This window comes from Plecotus auritus (assembly GCF_963455305.1).
Source record: "Plecotus auritus genome assembly, chromosome: 8".
NCBI classification, from domain to species: domain Eukaryota; kingdom Metazoa; phylum Chordata; class Mammalia; order Chiroptera; family Vespertilionidae; genus Plecotus; species Plecotus auritus.
The window spans coordinates 59015301-59029203 of NC_137782.1; the positions used below are offsets into that span (position 1 = coordinate 59015301).

General features: G+C 50.0%; 1 protein-coding gene across 1 annotated transcript in view; it reads right to left on the bottom strand.

Moving 5' to 3' along the window:
• Positions 1-265: 265 nt before the first annotated feature.
• CTNNBL1 (catenin beta like 1) overlaps positions 266-13903 on the bottom strand; it is a 181579-nt gene continuing 167941 nt past the window's right edge. The window contains exons 14-16 of the mRNA XM_080683808.1: positions 9813-9950; positions 9515-9587; positions 266-451 (exon numbers count right to left, since the gene is read on the bottom strand). Of these exons, the coding sequence (XP_080539934.1) occupies positions 363-451; positions 9515-9587; positions 9813-9950 (300 nt within the window). The 3' untranslated portion in view covers positions 266-362. The remainder of the gene's footprint in view (positions 452-9514; positions 9588-9812; positions 9951-13903) is intronic.

The following is a 13903-nucleotide window of genomic DNA, read 5'->3' on the forward strand; positions in this document are numbered from 1 at the left end:
GGTCCTCATGTGACACATCCAGACTGTCTGCAGGGCAAAGCCCCAGAGAGGTCACTCGTCCATGCCTCCCTTTTCCTCCCCTTCCCAGTTACAGCCTCACCAGAGACAACCACCAGAGTAGCCACCATGATCTGAGCCTCAGTGGCCTCCCTGGCAGAGTGAGGCCAACCACCGACCTCCTCCGCCGTGTCCGTGACGGCCGCTGTGCAAGTGTGGGTGAACGTTAGAGGGTACTGCTTTGCTACAAAGAATGCCAGCCCGGGAATAAAAAAACACTAATTTAATTTGTCGGAAAGTCACATTGAGCCGAGTAAAAACTGGGAGGAAGACCCAGGGAGTGTCCCTGCCGCCCAGGGCGGGCTCTAGAAGTTGTCCAGCAGGCCCAGGATGCGCTTCTGCTCACTCTCCCGGAACTCCGGGCTCCGGCCGTCCCCGATGTTCTCCGCGTACTCTGGAGAGACAAGCACAGATGCAGGTTAGGGGTGAATTTGTGGTGTGGGGTCCATCCTGCTGGGTCACTCCACTCCTTTCCCTGAGTCCCAGCTCCCATGGAGGTGCACGCTGTTCTGATGCCTCCAACAGCCCCAAGGTGGCAGCTGTGCCAAATGCCTTGGTCTGGCATCCTCGGAGAAAAGGGCCAACCCACCTTTCCATGCTCCCATTGCTCTCCCACCACACCCTTTACTCTCAGCACACAAGCAGTGGGTGCCTGCTGTGGCAGGCACTGTTCAGGCCAGTGATTCTCAGAGGGGGACCCTGACTGGTAGCATCAGCATCACACAGGAACTTGTCAGAAATGCAATTTGGGGCCCAACCTAGACCTCCTTATTAGGAAATTCGGAGGATGGCCAGTAGTCTGTCTGAATGAGGCTTTGGGAAATGCTGGGGCAGCTCAAGTCTGAGGATGGCTGTCAGAGGCCTCGCAGAGGTGGGGAGTAGGCCCGAAGGCACTGCGTGTGGGGACATCTGGGAGCGAGTAGCTGAGGGACAGCCAGTGCAGGGGCTCTGACGGGAGCATGCTTGGTCTGTCTGATGAGGGTGAGCGAGGAGGTCAGGGGAGGGGCCGGACACAGATCCTGTGGGGACTGTGGCCACTGTAAGGGCTTCTCTACAGGCCTGCCTTCTGGGTCACCCTCTCCTGTCTTCTCTCCCACTAGGCTGGCGCTTCCCAAAGCTGGGGGCTCTGCTCCCTTTTAGCTGAATTCCCAGCAGAGCCTGGCTGAGAGCCAACGATGGGCCTGGTGTGGTGAGGAAGCGGAGCAGCTGATTAGGAGGACTGCTTTCATAGCTGCCCCTGCTCCCCCTTCCAGCAGCCTCAGCTAGAACAATAGAGCCTGCTCTTTAAGAGGCTTTTGCATAATAAAACATCTGCAGATCCCAATCAGACAAAGACCTGGGAGAGCTGAGAGAGCGTGCACCCCTCCCCCTCCCCTGGGCTGGGGAAATAATCTTGCTCCTGCCACCTCTCCATTTTCCCTCCTTCCTCTTTATTACTTTGGACATATGCTGGAAAACGGGGTTTGGGATTCAGGCATGTGCCAGCTGTGTGTCTCCCCCCGGAAATCATTCTCTTCTGTTGGGCCCATCCATCACCTCTAACAGCAAATGGTTGTGATGCCTTGTATTCGGGCCCCTTAAGGAGGGCGGGTGATGGGGAACAGGAACTGGGCTGCAGGAGAAGGCTACAGGGCTGTGTGAGTGGTATCTCTTACTCACATGTGAGTGATCTGGCTGCTGCCCCAGGAGAAAGAGAAATGACCATTACAGCATTTAATGCCCCCAGAGGCATGATCTGGAAGCAAGAGGCTTAATGGACTGAGCTAACACTTTGCTCTCCTAATGTACTCACAGACCCGGAGGGAGCAAAGCGGAGAAACAGTCTTATCCTTTGGGGCAGTGATCTTCCAAGTGAAGCAAGCTTCCCTGGAGGGGCCCAATCTCTCTCCAGGGGTGCACACAGTAGAGGCAGCCAAAGTGTGCAGCAACCCCTTGCGGAACCACCTCTGCTGAGCTTTGGGAAAGCACAAGCTGCTTTGGCACACAGAGTGCCTCCCCAAACCCCCTGGGGGTAAGTCTCCCACAGCTCCACCTGCCCTGGGAGGGAGGAAACCAGAGTCAGACCACCTGTCCTGTGGAAGTGGCTGTGGAGAGAGGCAGTGCGGTGAGGAAGGGGGGCTGTGGAGAGAGGCAGTGTGGTGAGGAAGGGGGGCTGTGGAGAGAGGCAGTGCGGTGAGGAAGGGGCTGTGGAGGGAGGCAGTGAGGTGAGGAAGGGGTCTGTGGAGGGAGGCAGTGCGGTGAGGCAGGGGGGCTGTGGAGGGAGGCAGTGCGGTGAGGCGGGGGGCTGTGGAGGGAGGCAGTGCGGTGAGGCAGGGGGGCTGTGGAGGGAGGCAGTGCGGTGAGGAAGGGGCTGTGGAGGGAGGCAGTGCAGTGAGGAAGGTGAGCTGTGGAGGGAGGCAGTGCAGTGAGGAAGGGGGCTGTGGAGGGAGGCAGTGCGGTGAGGAAGGGGGGCTGTGGAGGGAGGCAGTGAGGTGAGGAAGGGGGGCTGTGGAGGGAGGCAGTGCGGTGAGGAAGGTGAGCTGTGGAGGGAGGCAGTGCAGTGAGGCAGGGGGGCTGTGGAGGGAGGCAGTGCGGTGAGGAAGGGGGGCTGTGGAGGGAGGCAGTGAGGTGAGGAAGGGGGGCTGTGGAGGGAGGCAGTGCGGTGAGGAAGGTGAGCTGTGGAGGGAGGCAGTGCAGTGAGGAAGGGGGGCTGTGGAGGGAGGCAGTGCGGTGAGGAAGGGGGGCTGTGGAGGGAGGCAGTGCGGTGAGGAAGGGGGGCTGTGGAGGGAGGCAGTGAGGTGAGGAAGGGGGGCTGTGGAGGGAGGCAGTGCGGTGAGGAAGGGGGGCTGTGGAGGGAGGCAGTGCGGTGAGGAAGGGGGGCTGTGGAGGGAGGCAGTGAGGTGAGGAAGGGGGGCTGTGGAGGGAGGCAGTGCGGTGAGGAAGGTGAGCTGTGGAGGGAGGCAGTGCAGTGAGGAAGGGGGGCTGTGGAGGGAGGCAGTGCGGTGAGGAAGGTGCTGTGGAGGGAGGCAGTGCGGTGAGGAAGGGGTTGTGGAGGGAGGCATTGAACACTGTTCTGTGCCAGGCATTTGTAGATGCTATCTCAGTTAATCTTTGTAGTAATCCCACAAGGCAAAAATGCCATCTCTGTTTACCGATGAGGAAACTGAGACTTACTGGAGCTAAAGCAATTTGCTCACGTCTAGAATGGTAGAGGAGCTGAAATGTAAACCCTAGAACATGTGTGATAGTAAAGAGGCACGTGAAAGCCATCAGGGGTGGAGCTGGTCCCCCCACCACCCCCGCACGACTCTCAGAAATGTATGGCACACCCTCCCCCCATGTTCCTCCAATGCCCCTGGCAGCTGGCATCAACTGTGCACCTCACCAGCCCCTCACCCTCCACTCCTTACCCCTCCTCATTCTTTGTTTCCAGAGGAGAATCCTATTTGGAGCAAATTTTGGTGGTACCAGCTATCTCTGGTTATTATAGCTGCTGCAGCAGTTTATAAATATTTAACAAATTCCTCCCAGAGGTCTTACAAAAGAGTTCTCTTTGGTGTGTGTATGTGAGTGTGAGTGTGAGTGTGAGTGTTTAAAAGAGGAAGAGAGAGCGCAGGAAAAAAAGAGATAGAAGGGAGAACCACGGGGTGTGGGGGTGGGGGAAGAGTGAGAGGGGACTGGGGAGAGTAGGGAGAGGCAGGAAGAGGATGAGTCGAGGACACATCAACTTCCTCCTGTTTCCCCAGCATTTTCCAATAATAACGGCTTTGATGAAGCTGAAAAGCAGGAAGCCGTGCTGAACGCATAAATATGAGAGCAAACTTTAGACAGCGGGTTTACTATTCAGACATGGAATATAAGCTGCTCTGTTTATGTTAAGAGGGAGATGGAGGGGCGCCACGGCTGGTGGGTGGGGAAGAACTGTCTTCCAGGGCACAGACTGGGACCTGTGGTCAGGAGCCTGGTTCAGATCCCTGTCCTTAAACTGAAATGCTCACCCTTTAAAAAAATGCAGGAGGAAAGGAGGGGGGGGGGTGCCAATATTTTCACACTGACAGGCCTTGAAGACATAGAAATAATAACAAAATAGAAACTGGGGAGGGAAAGTCCTTCAGGTCCAACAGATTCCTAAGGACGATGATGAACTGGGAAAGTCTAACGCACACCACTAGCGTACTCCACGTTACAGAGCGCATCTCAGGTCTACTTATCACTGGGCTACTCGGATGCTAACCACAGGAAAGGCAACTGATGTCATCAAGCACTTCCTCTGTGCCAGCCATCACAAGCACTTCACACACAGTGAGTACCCCATCTAAATTCTCACAGCAACCTCTCGGGCAAGTACCCCCATATTATAGGCGAGGGACCGTGGCTTAGAGAGGGTAACACACAGGCCATGGCAGTCATAATCTGCACAAATCACAGGCATATCAACATATGCCACCAAAAGATAAATTCTATCAGCTTCTGCAACTTTGAGATCACAGAGAAAAAGCTCAGGTTACCAACAGCCCCAAATCAATATGGAAATACTTGTTTATGAGCTTCTAAGAGATTTCAAGCCATAAGGAACACAAGCAAATCAAAGGGCCAGCAGCCAATTTCTGAAAGCATTTTGAAGTCTTCGGTTCAGTCTTTCCGTCACCAGTGGAAGAGTCTGGAGCCAGTAATCCTCCAAGCTTTCCTCTGCACAAAAGCCCAGCACCCACACATTCTTTCCACAACTTTCACCCGTGACTAAACACATTTAAGAGGTGGTAGGTAACTCTTGGCACAAGTATTTATACTAACAAGTATGCCCAGGTCACAGGCCCTACTCCATGTCCAAGGAGATGACCACTCATTTTCCGCATCTGCTGTGAGCGGCCCCACCTGACTTAGTCCTCAGCTTCACCGAGACAGAGCGCACAGGGTGGTTGCGAATATAAGGGAGGAAGGACTAGGGAGTGAGTGTTTAACGGGCACAGATGAAAATGAGTCCTGGGGATAGGTGGCGGTGATGGCTGCAATGGTTAAAATGGTAAGTCTTGTGTATATTTTGCCACAATTTAAAAAAGAAAAGGAGAGTGCCTCCTCTGTGTAGCATGCCAGCTCCTTTTCCTCTCCTGCAGAATTAACTGCCTCCTGATTCCACTCCATACAGCAGCACTGGCTTCATTCTGCTTCGTGTTGTGATGATTTCACTCTGATGGGACTGGATCCCCCTGGGACAGGGCCTCCCAAGTCTCATTCATGTGTTAGGTGCCCAGCTGGCAGCCTGGGATGCCAACTGGGTGCTCTGTGAAGGTAAACACCCTGACTTTTTGTTCTCAAAGGCTGTAGGAGTTTACCAGCCAGTCGACAGAGCGTTCCTTCCTGCCAGATGGAATAGCGACTGCGTACAGCTCTGCGTCTGGATCCTGTTATAACGTGAAGAGTGACTTGGGTAATGTCCTGCCTTCCTTGGCCTCTGCAAGTCTCGGTTTCCTTCTCTGCACATGGAGAGTGTAACCTGCTTCTTAGGGTTGTTGTGAGAACCAGAGAATGTGCCACATGAAGAGCCGGCACAGAGGGTGTGCTCGGGAGTGACCCCTCTACCGGCTGTGGTCTGACTTCTGGAACAAGCACAAGAGCCTGGAGCACCGTGATCACGCACCCTGTAAGCATGCACTGGGTCCCTTCTCCATGCCAGCTGCAGGCCAGGCACCAGGAGACAAAAGGTACCTCCTATGGAGCCCTCAGTCTGATCCGCCTCCTCTAGCGAACACACCCTCGTCCCTACACGGGCACCACAGGTCCTCAGGCCCAGAGTGGCTACCAGTCCCAGGGAGGCCAGGCTCAGGAAGCACCGAGTAAGCAGTCGGCATAAACAGGGACTTGACTGAGCCATCAATTATTCCCGGTTCCCTTAGCGCCCCCAACAGATTAGGATGGAGGGAATCCTGAAAAAGGGGACCCAAATATATATAACAGCAAAAGGCCCTGCTGGGCTTGCCTCATCAGCGTTTTCCTGAGATCTCAAGGGATACATCAGCTGTCATCCTGCCAGCAAAACTTAGGAAATATGTAGGCCATAAAATCAAAGAAAGAAGCTTGCATCTAATTAGTATGTTAAAAAAAAAAGAAAAAAAGAAGCAACCCAAACTGAAAAACAAAATTAAAATCAAAGAGGACAGACTGATGAGCTGGTTTTCTTTATGAGGCTTTGTGCTTTTTGATGGAATGAAGGGTGGAGGAAGGAGGGGGAGGGAGTGAAAGCTTTTTAAGAGGGGGTTTGAGCGCAGCCCTGCGCCAGCCCCAGGCAGCCTCACCCCTTCTCCCACCTCCTCACTGCCCAGGGTGCTCGCTGTTCAGAGGCTGCACAGATCCACCACAAAGCACTGCAGAAGGCCTTCCCTGAGGCCGGGGTGAGCCAGGGCAGGGGCATGCCAGCAGAAGGGAGGTTGCGAACTCTTGCCTTAACCTTCCATCTGGAGAGAACTTTTTCTTTAGTGGTCACTGTCCTGGGAGGGCCTCTTTGCCTGGGTAATGGCATCCAATTCCCTGGCTTTACATATCATCTCCACACTAATGACTTCAAATTGCCCAAACTAGCATCTGTCTTGAGCCCCAATGAGAATGTGTACTGTCTGCTGCAGTCATTACCTGTACCCCCCAAATCACCATGGACCCAACAGAACTCAAGAGCCTTGCCCAGCAACACTCCCAACCCCACCTAATGCTGCAGCCCTTGCTGGTATGGCTAGAGTCCTTGAAGACCACTGATGTCCTGTCCTGCCTCGAGGAACCTTTACCTCGAGATTCATGGCCTGGCCTGTGCCTCCATTACCGCCCCTTCCCACTCACACGCCCCGCCCAACCTCCCGCCGCGCACACTGTTCCAGACTTCCACACAGCACTTATCACGTCACAATTAGAGAATCTTTCCCCACTAGACTGTGAACACCTCAAGGATAGGGTTCTTGCTCATCCTTCTTTGTATCTATAGGACTGGATATAGAGCTGGGCACCCAGCAATGATAGCTGATCAGTTGTGGGAACGTGTATGTCATTCAGCTTGAGTTACGGTTGGTCACTTCTACATCTAGGTCCCCCAGGAGACAATGAACTCCGTGAGGGCAGGTGCTGAGCGATACCTTAGTACCCAGTCTGTAGCACTGCTCGCCCTGAGAAGTCTCAGTCAACATTTGCCAATTTAAATTCACAAAAGGTAGGGTTTATTCAACGATATTTGAAATATTCGCTGGGTTCCCATTATGTGCCTGGCATTGCCCTGGGTGCTGAGGAGACGTGAACAAGCCAACGCCCTGACATCATGTAGCGACATTTTAAATGTATGACACACAAAATGAGTAAACAAAGACATAAATAAAAACAATCACAACTGTGATAAGGGCTAGGAAGGAAGCAAACTGGGTGCTATGATGGGAAATAGCATATGGAGAGAAGTGGATGGATTCAAGATTGAGTTTGGAGGCAGAACAGGCAGCGTGACGGTGGGTTGGCTGTGAAGGGTGATGGAGAGAAAACTGAGCGTCTGGACAGAGGAGGGGAAAGAGGTAACAGGAGAGAGGAACAGGAGTGGGGGGAACAAACACGGCTTCTGTACAGGCCGCTCTTCTGGTCACTTGCCCAGACCCTCTGTCAACAAATATCTATTCAGCCTCCAGTATGTGCCGGCCCTTTAAAAGGCACTGGGGGAATAAACCATGACCGGAACGAGACAAAGGCTGGCTCACAACTGAAAATTCTGGGTAACCTGAGGTATACTGTTATATGTGTTAGGATTTCAGAGAGAAAAACATCCACCCACTATGAGTCAGCACCCATTAAAGACCCATTCTTGCTCAGATCATTGTTGTGATTACAGGGATGGAGGTGTAGGGAGAAGCCTAAACGGGAGAGAGTAGAGCTGCGAGTAATAAAAAGTTCTAATTGAACATGTGGGCGTAAAAAGTAAATGGCATTTAAAGGCTGGAGTTGCAAATCACTGCAGCTACACCCCAGGGAGGAGGCGGCATGCCTCTCTGAGCAGTTAATTCATGCGAATGTGACACTGAGAATGAGAAGGGGACACCCAGACAGCCTCCATGGAAGGCAAGATACCGGGCCAGGTTCATGAAGGGGTTCCGCCTTTCCTCTTTCTCTGTGGGAGAAAACAATAGACTCCAATGCCTCATATTCTCCATCTGCAAAATGGACACAATCCATTCACCATTCCCACCTGCGTGGGATGGCTGCACAGAGCATGTGATTTCCAATCCCCATGCCTCCACTCACACTGTTCCTACCTTCCAGGACTTGCCCCAGCCTCTAGGACCCAGCTCAATGCTACTACTCTCACAAGCTTCCCATGGGGTTTTAGCCATGCCTCACTTATAATAATGATGATGATAATAGCACAATATTTCATATTACTCATTATAGCTAATGTTTACTGAGAACTTATTAAGGGTCAGACGTTTTCCATATATCATCTCACTTAATCCTCTCACCCATTTTATGAGGTCACAGAGCAACTGGGTAAGTTGCTTGAGGCAACACAGTAAATAGCAGAGCCAGCATTCTGTTCTAGGAGCCAGATCCCATGGTTCCTAACTTCTCTTCACTTTTCATCTCCCACCTGTAATGGGAATTATAAGCCACTTACAGGCAAAACCTTTGAGTACATCTAGCCTAATCCCTCATCTCAGAAATGGGCAGAACAAGGGCCAGAGAGAGAGAAAATGATTTGCCTACTATTACTCAATCCATCATGACACTCTGAACTCTTGTGTTATCAGTACTATAAAGTCCAATTCGGCCTCCACCGCCATGTGTATTAGTCTGTGCTAAGTGGCTGACGGTGGGATACATCCCAGAGCTCAGTTCAGGCGTCCTGTCTTGTGACTGAGCCAGCTAAGTCAGGTCCAGCCAAAGATGCAACAGTGTTTGAGGGCCTCCCTGGGGTAAGTGGAGAAGAAGTAAAACTCGCCCCACGGAGCCCTTTATTGTGTGCCGGGCACTAGACTGGACGCTGTCATGTAGTATCTTCTGCACCTTTGCAAAATTTATTCTGGACCACGCTCTCTGCTGGGGACGACACAGCTCAGACTGGAAGGTAGGCGTACCACCTCAAATTCTCTTCCTTCTGTCCTGTATAATTCCAAGCATTTCTTGTTACTTTCTTGTGTCATTCCCCCTGCCCCGAGAAAGCAATTTCCTTCTACTACATGCAGTTTGGAACGAAATTTTTTCTTTCTTACAAAACAAACAAGCAAATATTTCCAATCTCTAGTGCTTCTTGTTTGCTACGTGTTTTTTAACAGAGGCAGAGAGTAACTAGGTTAGTCCATGGTATTCTGACAACGCTGACCTGGACACACAGTGAACTGGACAACACACTAAGGTTGCAGGGCAGAGAATGTTGTGCACCAAATCTCAGGGATATTGACACAGACTCAGAAAGGAAGCACAAAATTCCCCGGAGCCCCAGACACAGCAATGGCCAACTCACCCTTGATGATGTGCCTGACAATTTTGATGGAGCTTCCTCTCATGTTTAAGATCTGATGAACCCTCTGCCGAATCTAATAAGGAAGGGGAAGAGTGGGAGAGAAAGAAAAAGTATTATTTGTCCTAGAAGACACCAGAATACACCATATTGAGAGTATTCACCTCACCCCCATCCCTGAAAAGAGTGAAAGCCCACACAGAGTGAAAGAATTCAAGGAGAGTGTGATCCCTTCTAGCTAGGCAGCTGCTTGAGGAAGGTGGCAGCGATGGACAGGCCCATCCAGGGGAGCCCCTCCTACCTGGGGGACGTTGGCATTGCAGATCTCCGCCATGATGTAGCAGATGTGCTGGAGGACAAAGAGCCCTGCGTCCAAGCGCCGGAGATAGAACTCATCTTCAGAGTCGTTGTCTATGATTTCCCCTCGCCGAACCATGTCCTGAAAATGAATGAACATTGGAAACTGAAGCTGGATGGTGAGCAGCGTGGGGAAGAATAGGGTTCTAGTCTACCCGTAATACACAAAAGAATAGCAACTACAACAGCAACAAAAGAAAAACACTCCACCTTGACTTACCTCCTATTATTCTAACATCTTTCTAACGCTCATTGTTAATGGACTAGAGGCCCAGGGAGAAAGGATTAAAGCCCATTTTTTTTCTATATGATGAGTCAAGGACAAAATATCATCCACATACTTAACCTAAAAAAAAAAAAAGCTGACAGGGACACAAATCTAAGCTACTTCTCTGTTTCCACTCATTCTTTACTCTTTGGTTCTGGCCTCCATTAATAACCTCTCTATTAGATATACTTAACTCTTTCTCTTCCAAATCAAGTTAAACATAGAGAAGAGAGGTCCCTCTTCTCCACAACTCTGCCTTGGGACCCTGGTGAAATCAACGGCACAGGCACCCAACTTTCGTATATGTGTTACTTTGGGCTGACATTTTGTCAGATGCAAATTCTGCCAACCTGTCCATTTCATTTCATAGTCTAACACTCGTCTAGGCCAGAGCCCCTTTCCTAAACCTTTGTTACCCCAGACCTATTAGACTTGCTGTCCCCAAATTGATTCCCCTCTAGATTAAAAAACAAAAAAACAACTTCGAGAAATAATTCATATACCATATGATTCACCCACTGAAAGTGTACCATTTAATGGCTACGAGTATATTCAGAGTTGTGCAACCATCATCACAGTCATCATCGGACATTTCATCACCCCCTCCTTCCCGTTAGAGCCCCTTATGTAGGGGAGTATGACCACCTCTGCCGAGAGAGCTCTTCTCCCCATCTCAGGGCCTTTACTGCCTTCCAGGGATTCTGGGCTCTCTCTCAAGCCAACACTGTTTTTAAACAACCTCTATCTCAAAGCCTTTCCTGATTATTTAGGGCTAACAACTCCTCCTCCCTGTAATTCCTGAGAGCACCCTCGACAAGCCACTTCACGACCTGACCTTTTCTTGTGCATCATATTCACACTGGTTTCAGCATAACCCACTCCCCGCTTCTATAACTCCCTTTAGTAAGGTAGACTGTGAGCTCTGTGAAAGGAGGGACTGAATTTTGTCTTTGTATCCCAGCTCAGTAAACACCCACGCCGTGAATGAAAGGAAAGACATCCCCGTCTGGGCTGTCAGATTTCAGAAGGAAGAGCTGGGTGAGGGACTCCTGTACGACTCGCAGACTGTCCCAAGACGACAGGTGCTTGATTCAAGCTCCTGATGACATCTCTCCATTTCTTAATTCTGTCAGGAGTTTTATGGCCATGGTTCCCTTTGTCAATTCAGGCTCCTGTCACTGACAGAAGCCCTTGGGACTCTGCTTTCCACTCTCCCAAACTCGAAGGACTTACCACGGTGATCATCAATCTCCAACAAGAATCCTTCTAGACTATTTAGACGCAGACAATGCACTTTCTTATTTGCCCAGGGGACCAGCCTGTAGCAACACAAGGCTACTTTTCATCCTGCTCCTAAAGGCCTCTATGAGGCAAAAGAGGGTGGAGGACTGGCCAGGCTCTGCACCTGCCAGGTCACCACCATGAATTCCGAGCTTCGTTTAGGAGCAAATTCCTTGGTCATCTGGTAATAGTGTTAATGTTCACGGAGTGGTCATGACTGCGTCCATGAGCTAGCACTGGACCAGTGTCCAAGGAGTTTAAAAATAGGAGAGCCTCTTTAGTTTCTCATTTACTCATAATCATAATGTCCTGTTCAAGAACTCCTACGTGGTCAGCGGCTGGGGGCACAGGAAGGAAAATTACTCCTGACTTCCACTCATGCAAAAAGCTTTTGGTGCTAACAATTTACATTTCTATAATGCTGTAGAGTTTAAGTGCTATTATATACATGGTCCTCACTACCAAATTTAAAAAGAGCAGGGAAGGGATTATTAATCCCGTTGTACAAATCAGAAGACACACAGAGGGCAAGTTGCTCGTAAGTACAAAATTAATTACCAGATACCAGAATATGAACTCCCTGGGGACAGGAATCCTGTCTGGTTCATCTCTGAGGAAGACATAGATAACATGAAGCAAGTATTCCGATCCCAGTCTTGCTTAGTGCCTGGTGGGCAAGGACACCTTTCTAAGCATTGAGATAAGGCAGAAAAAGAAGAAAAATGGAGGTAAGGAGATGTCCTGGTCTTAATCACCAAGGAGCTGAATGTCTGTCTGGGGAGGGACACAGGAAATGACCAAAAAGTAAAGGGATACATACAGTGCACCCACAAGTTACAAATAATTATAAGTGGTGGGTGCTGATCAGGGCTGGTTAAGAGGTCAAGGCATCTGGGAAGAAGTAACCTGTGGGTAAGGTTTCAAGGCTCCTGATGGGCAGAGAGCCACATGAATGCCTTAAGAATGAAGGCCTCCCCCTGAGGCCTTGTGCCAAATGCCTTTTGCTGTTCATAATTTCTGCCCACTAGTCCCCCACCCATACACACAGCACACACAGGCCTGCCCTCCGTTTTCTGGCCTCCTCGCCTTTGTCTGTAATGTTGGTGTTCTCCCCCCAATCTCTATCATAATATAAAGCCCAAAATTTGATATTCCTTATAAAACTTTTCCTGAGATCTTTGAAATATTTTCAAAGAGTTTCAACTAAATGTGATTTCCATTCCTTAAAACTCCCAAGCCTGGGATTGGTACCTCTGTTATGGCACCTCCCAGGGACTGCCTTTTGACAGCTATTCACATGTGTGCCTCTTTCCTGTGCTGGCTCCTTGGAAACACGAGTTGTGTTTCAGTCACACCTGTGCTCTAGAAAGCACCTTTCATGGCACTTTTTACACAGTGGCCTCTTGGAAATACTCTGCTAAGCAGGGCTGACAGCAGAAGCTCAGCGCTATTTAATGAGTTGTACTGCTGACTCGTGTGGATGGGGAGAAGGGGAAGCGTCAGGAAACTGTGAGGGACATGGCTTTGAGGGCTCGCTGGTGGGTGGATGAAATGCTGGCCAGAGAAGTGAGACATGATGGGAGCAGACTACACGTGTAGGAGAAATGTCATGAACAAGAACATGCAAACACCTGTATGATGGACACATGGTGTAAAGCATTGAGAGGCAGGCAGGGGCCACAACAGCAGTCTATGTGAGAAGTAGATCAGATGGGAAAAAGGAGAGGAGAAGGGAGGGGAAGTGAGAGGAGGGGAGGGGAATGAAGGGGAGAAAAAAGAAGGGGAGGCAGCAAAGATAAATAAAATAGTTCACCTAATCAAGGAGGTTATAGTCTAATGAGATTAACAAATACGAACAAATGTTTTGTGTGGTTTTTTTTTTTAAAAAGAAATAATGGCTATTACAAAGATCTTCTCAAACTGAGTGCAATGGGAACCCCCTGAGTCTGTCTGGGGAAGTCAGGAGAGTTCAAGGGAAATGTAACATGTGAGCTGCATTCTAAAGGAGTTTAAAAGGTGGAGAGAACATTCCAAGCAGAGGGAATAATAGCAGGGATAAAGGCAAAGAAAAGTCAAGTTGGCCAGGGTAGGGGAGAACAACAATGGAATATCACTATGTTTAAAAGAGAGAAAGAACAGAATAAAGTATATATATTTTGCTTATCAGGTCCTAGCTATCAACAGATCATATTATTTTCCATTGATTACTGCACACTGGGCATTGTATGAGGCAGCCTGAATAATAACCATTGCTCCCACTGCCTATCTACCAGGAGGAGCAGCTCGTGTTTACTGAGGGCTTATCAAGTGTCAGGCTAGTGCTCAGTGCTTCTCATATATTTACTCCTTTTCTTCTCACAAGTATTGGGAGGTAAGGATTATTATCCTCATTTTAGATGAGGAAACTGACTCAAGCAGAGCAACCCCTCAAGGCTAATGGGTGGTAGACCTGGGATTCCAACCTGAGTCTGTGCTCTTTTCACACT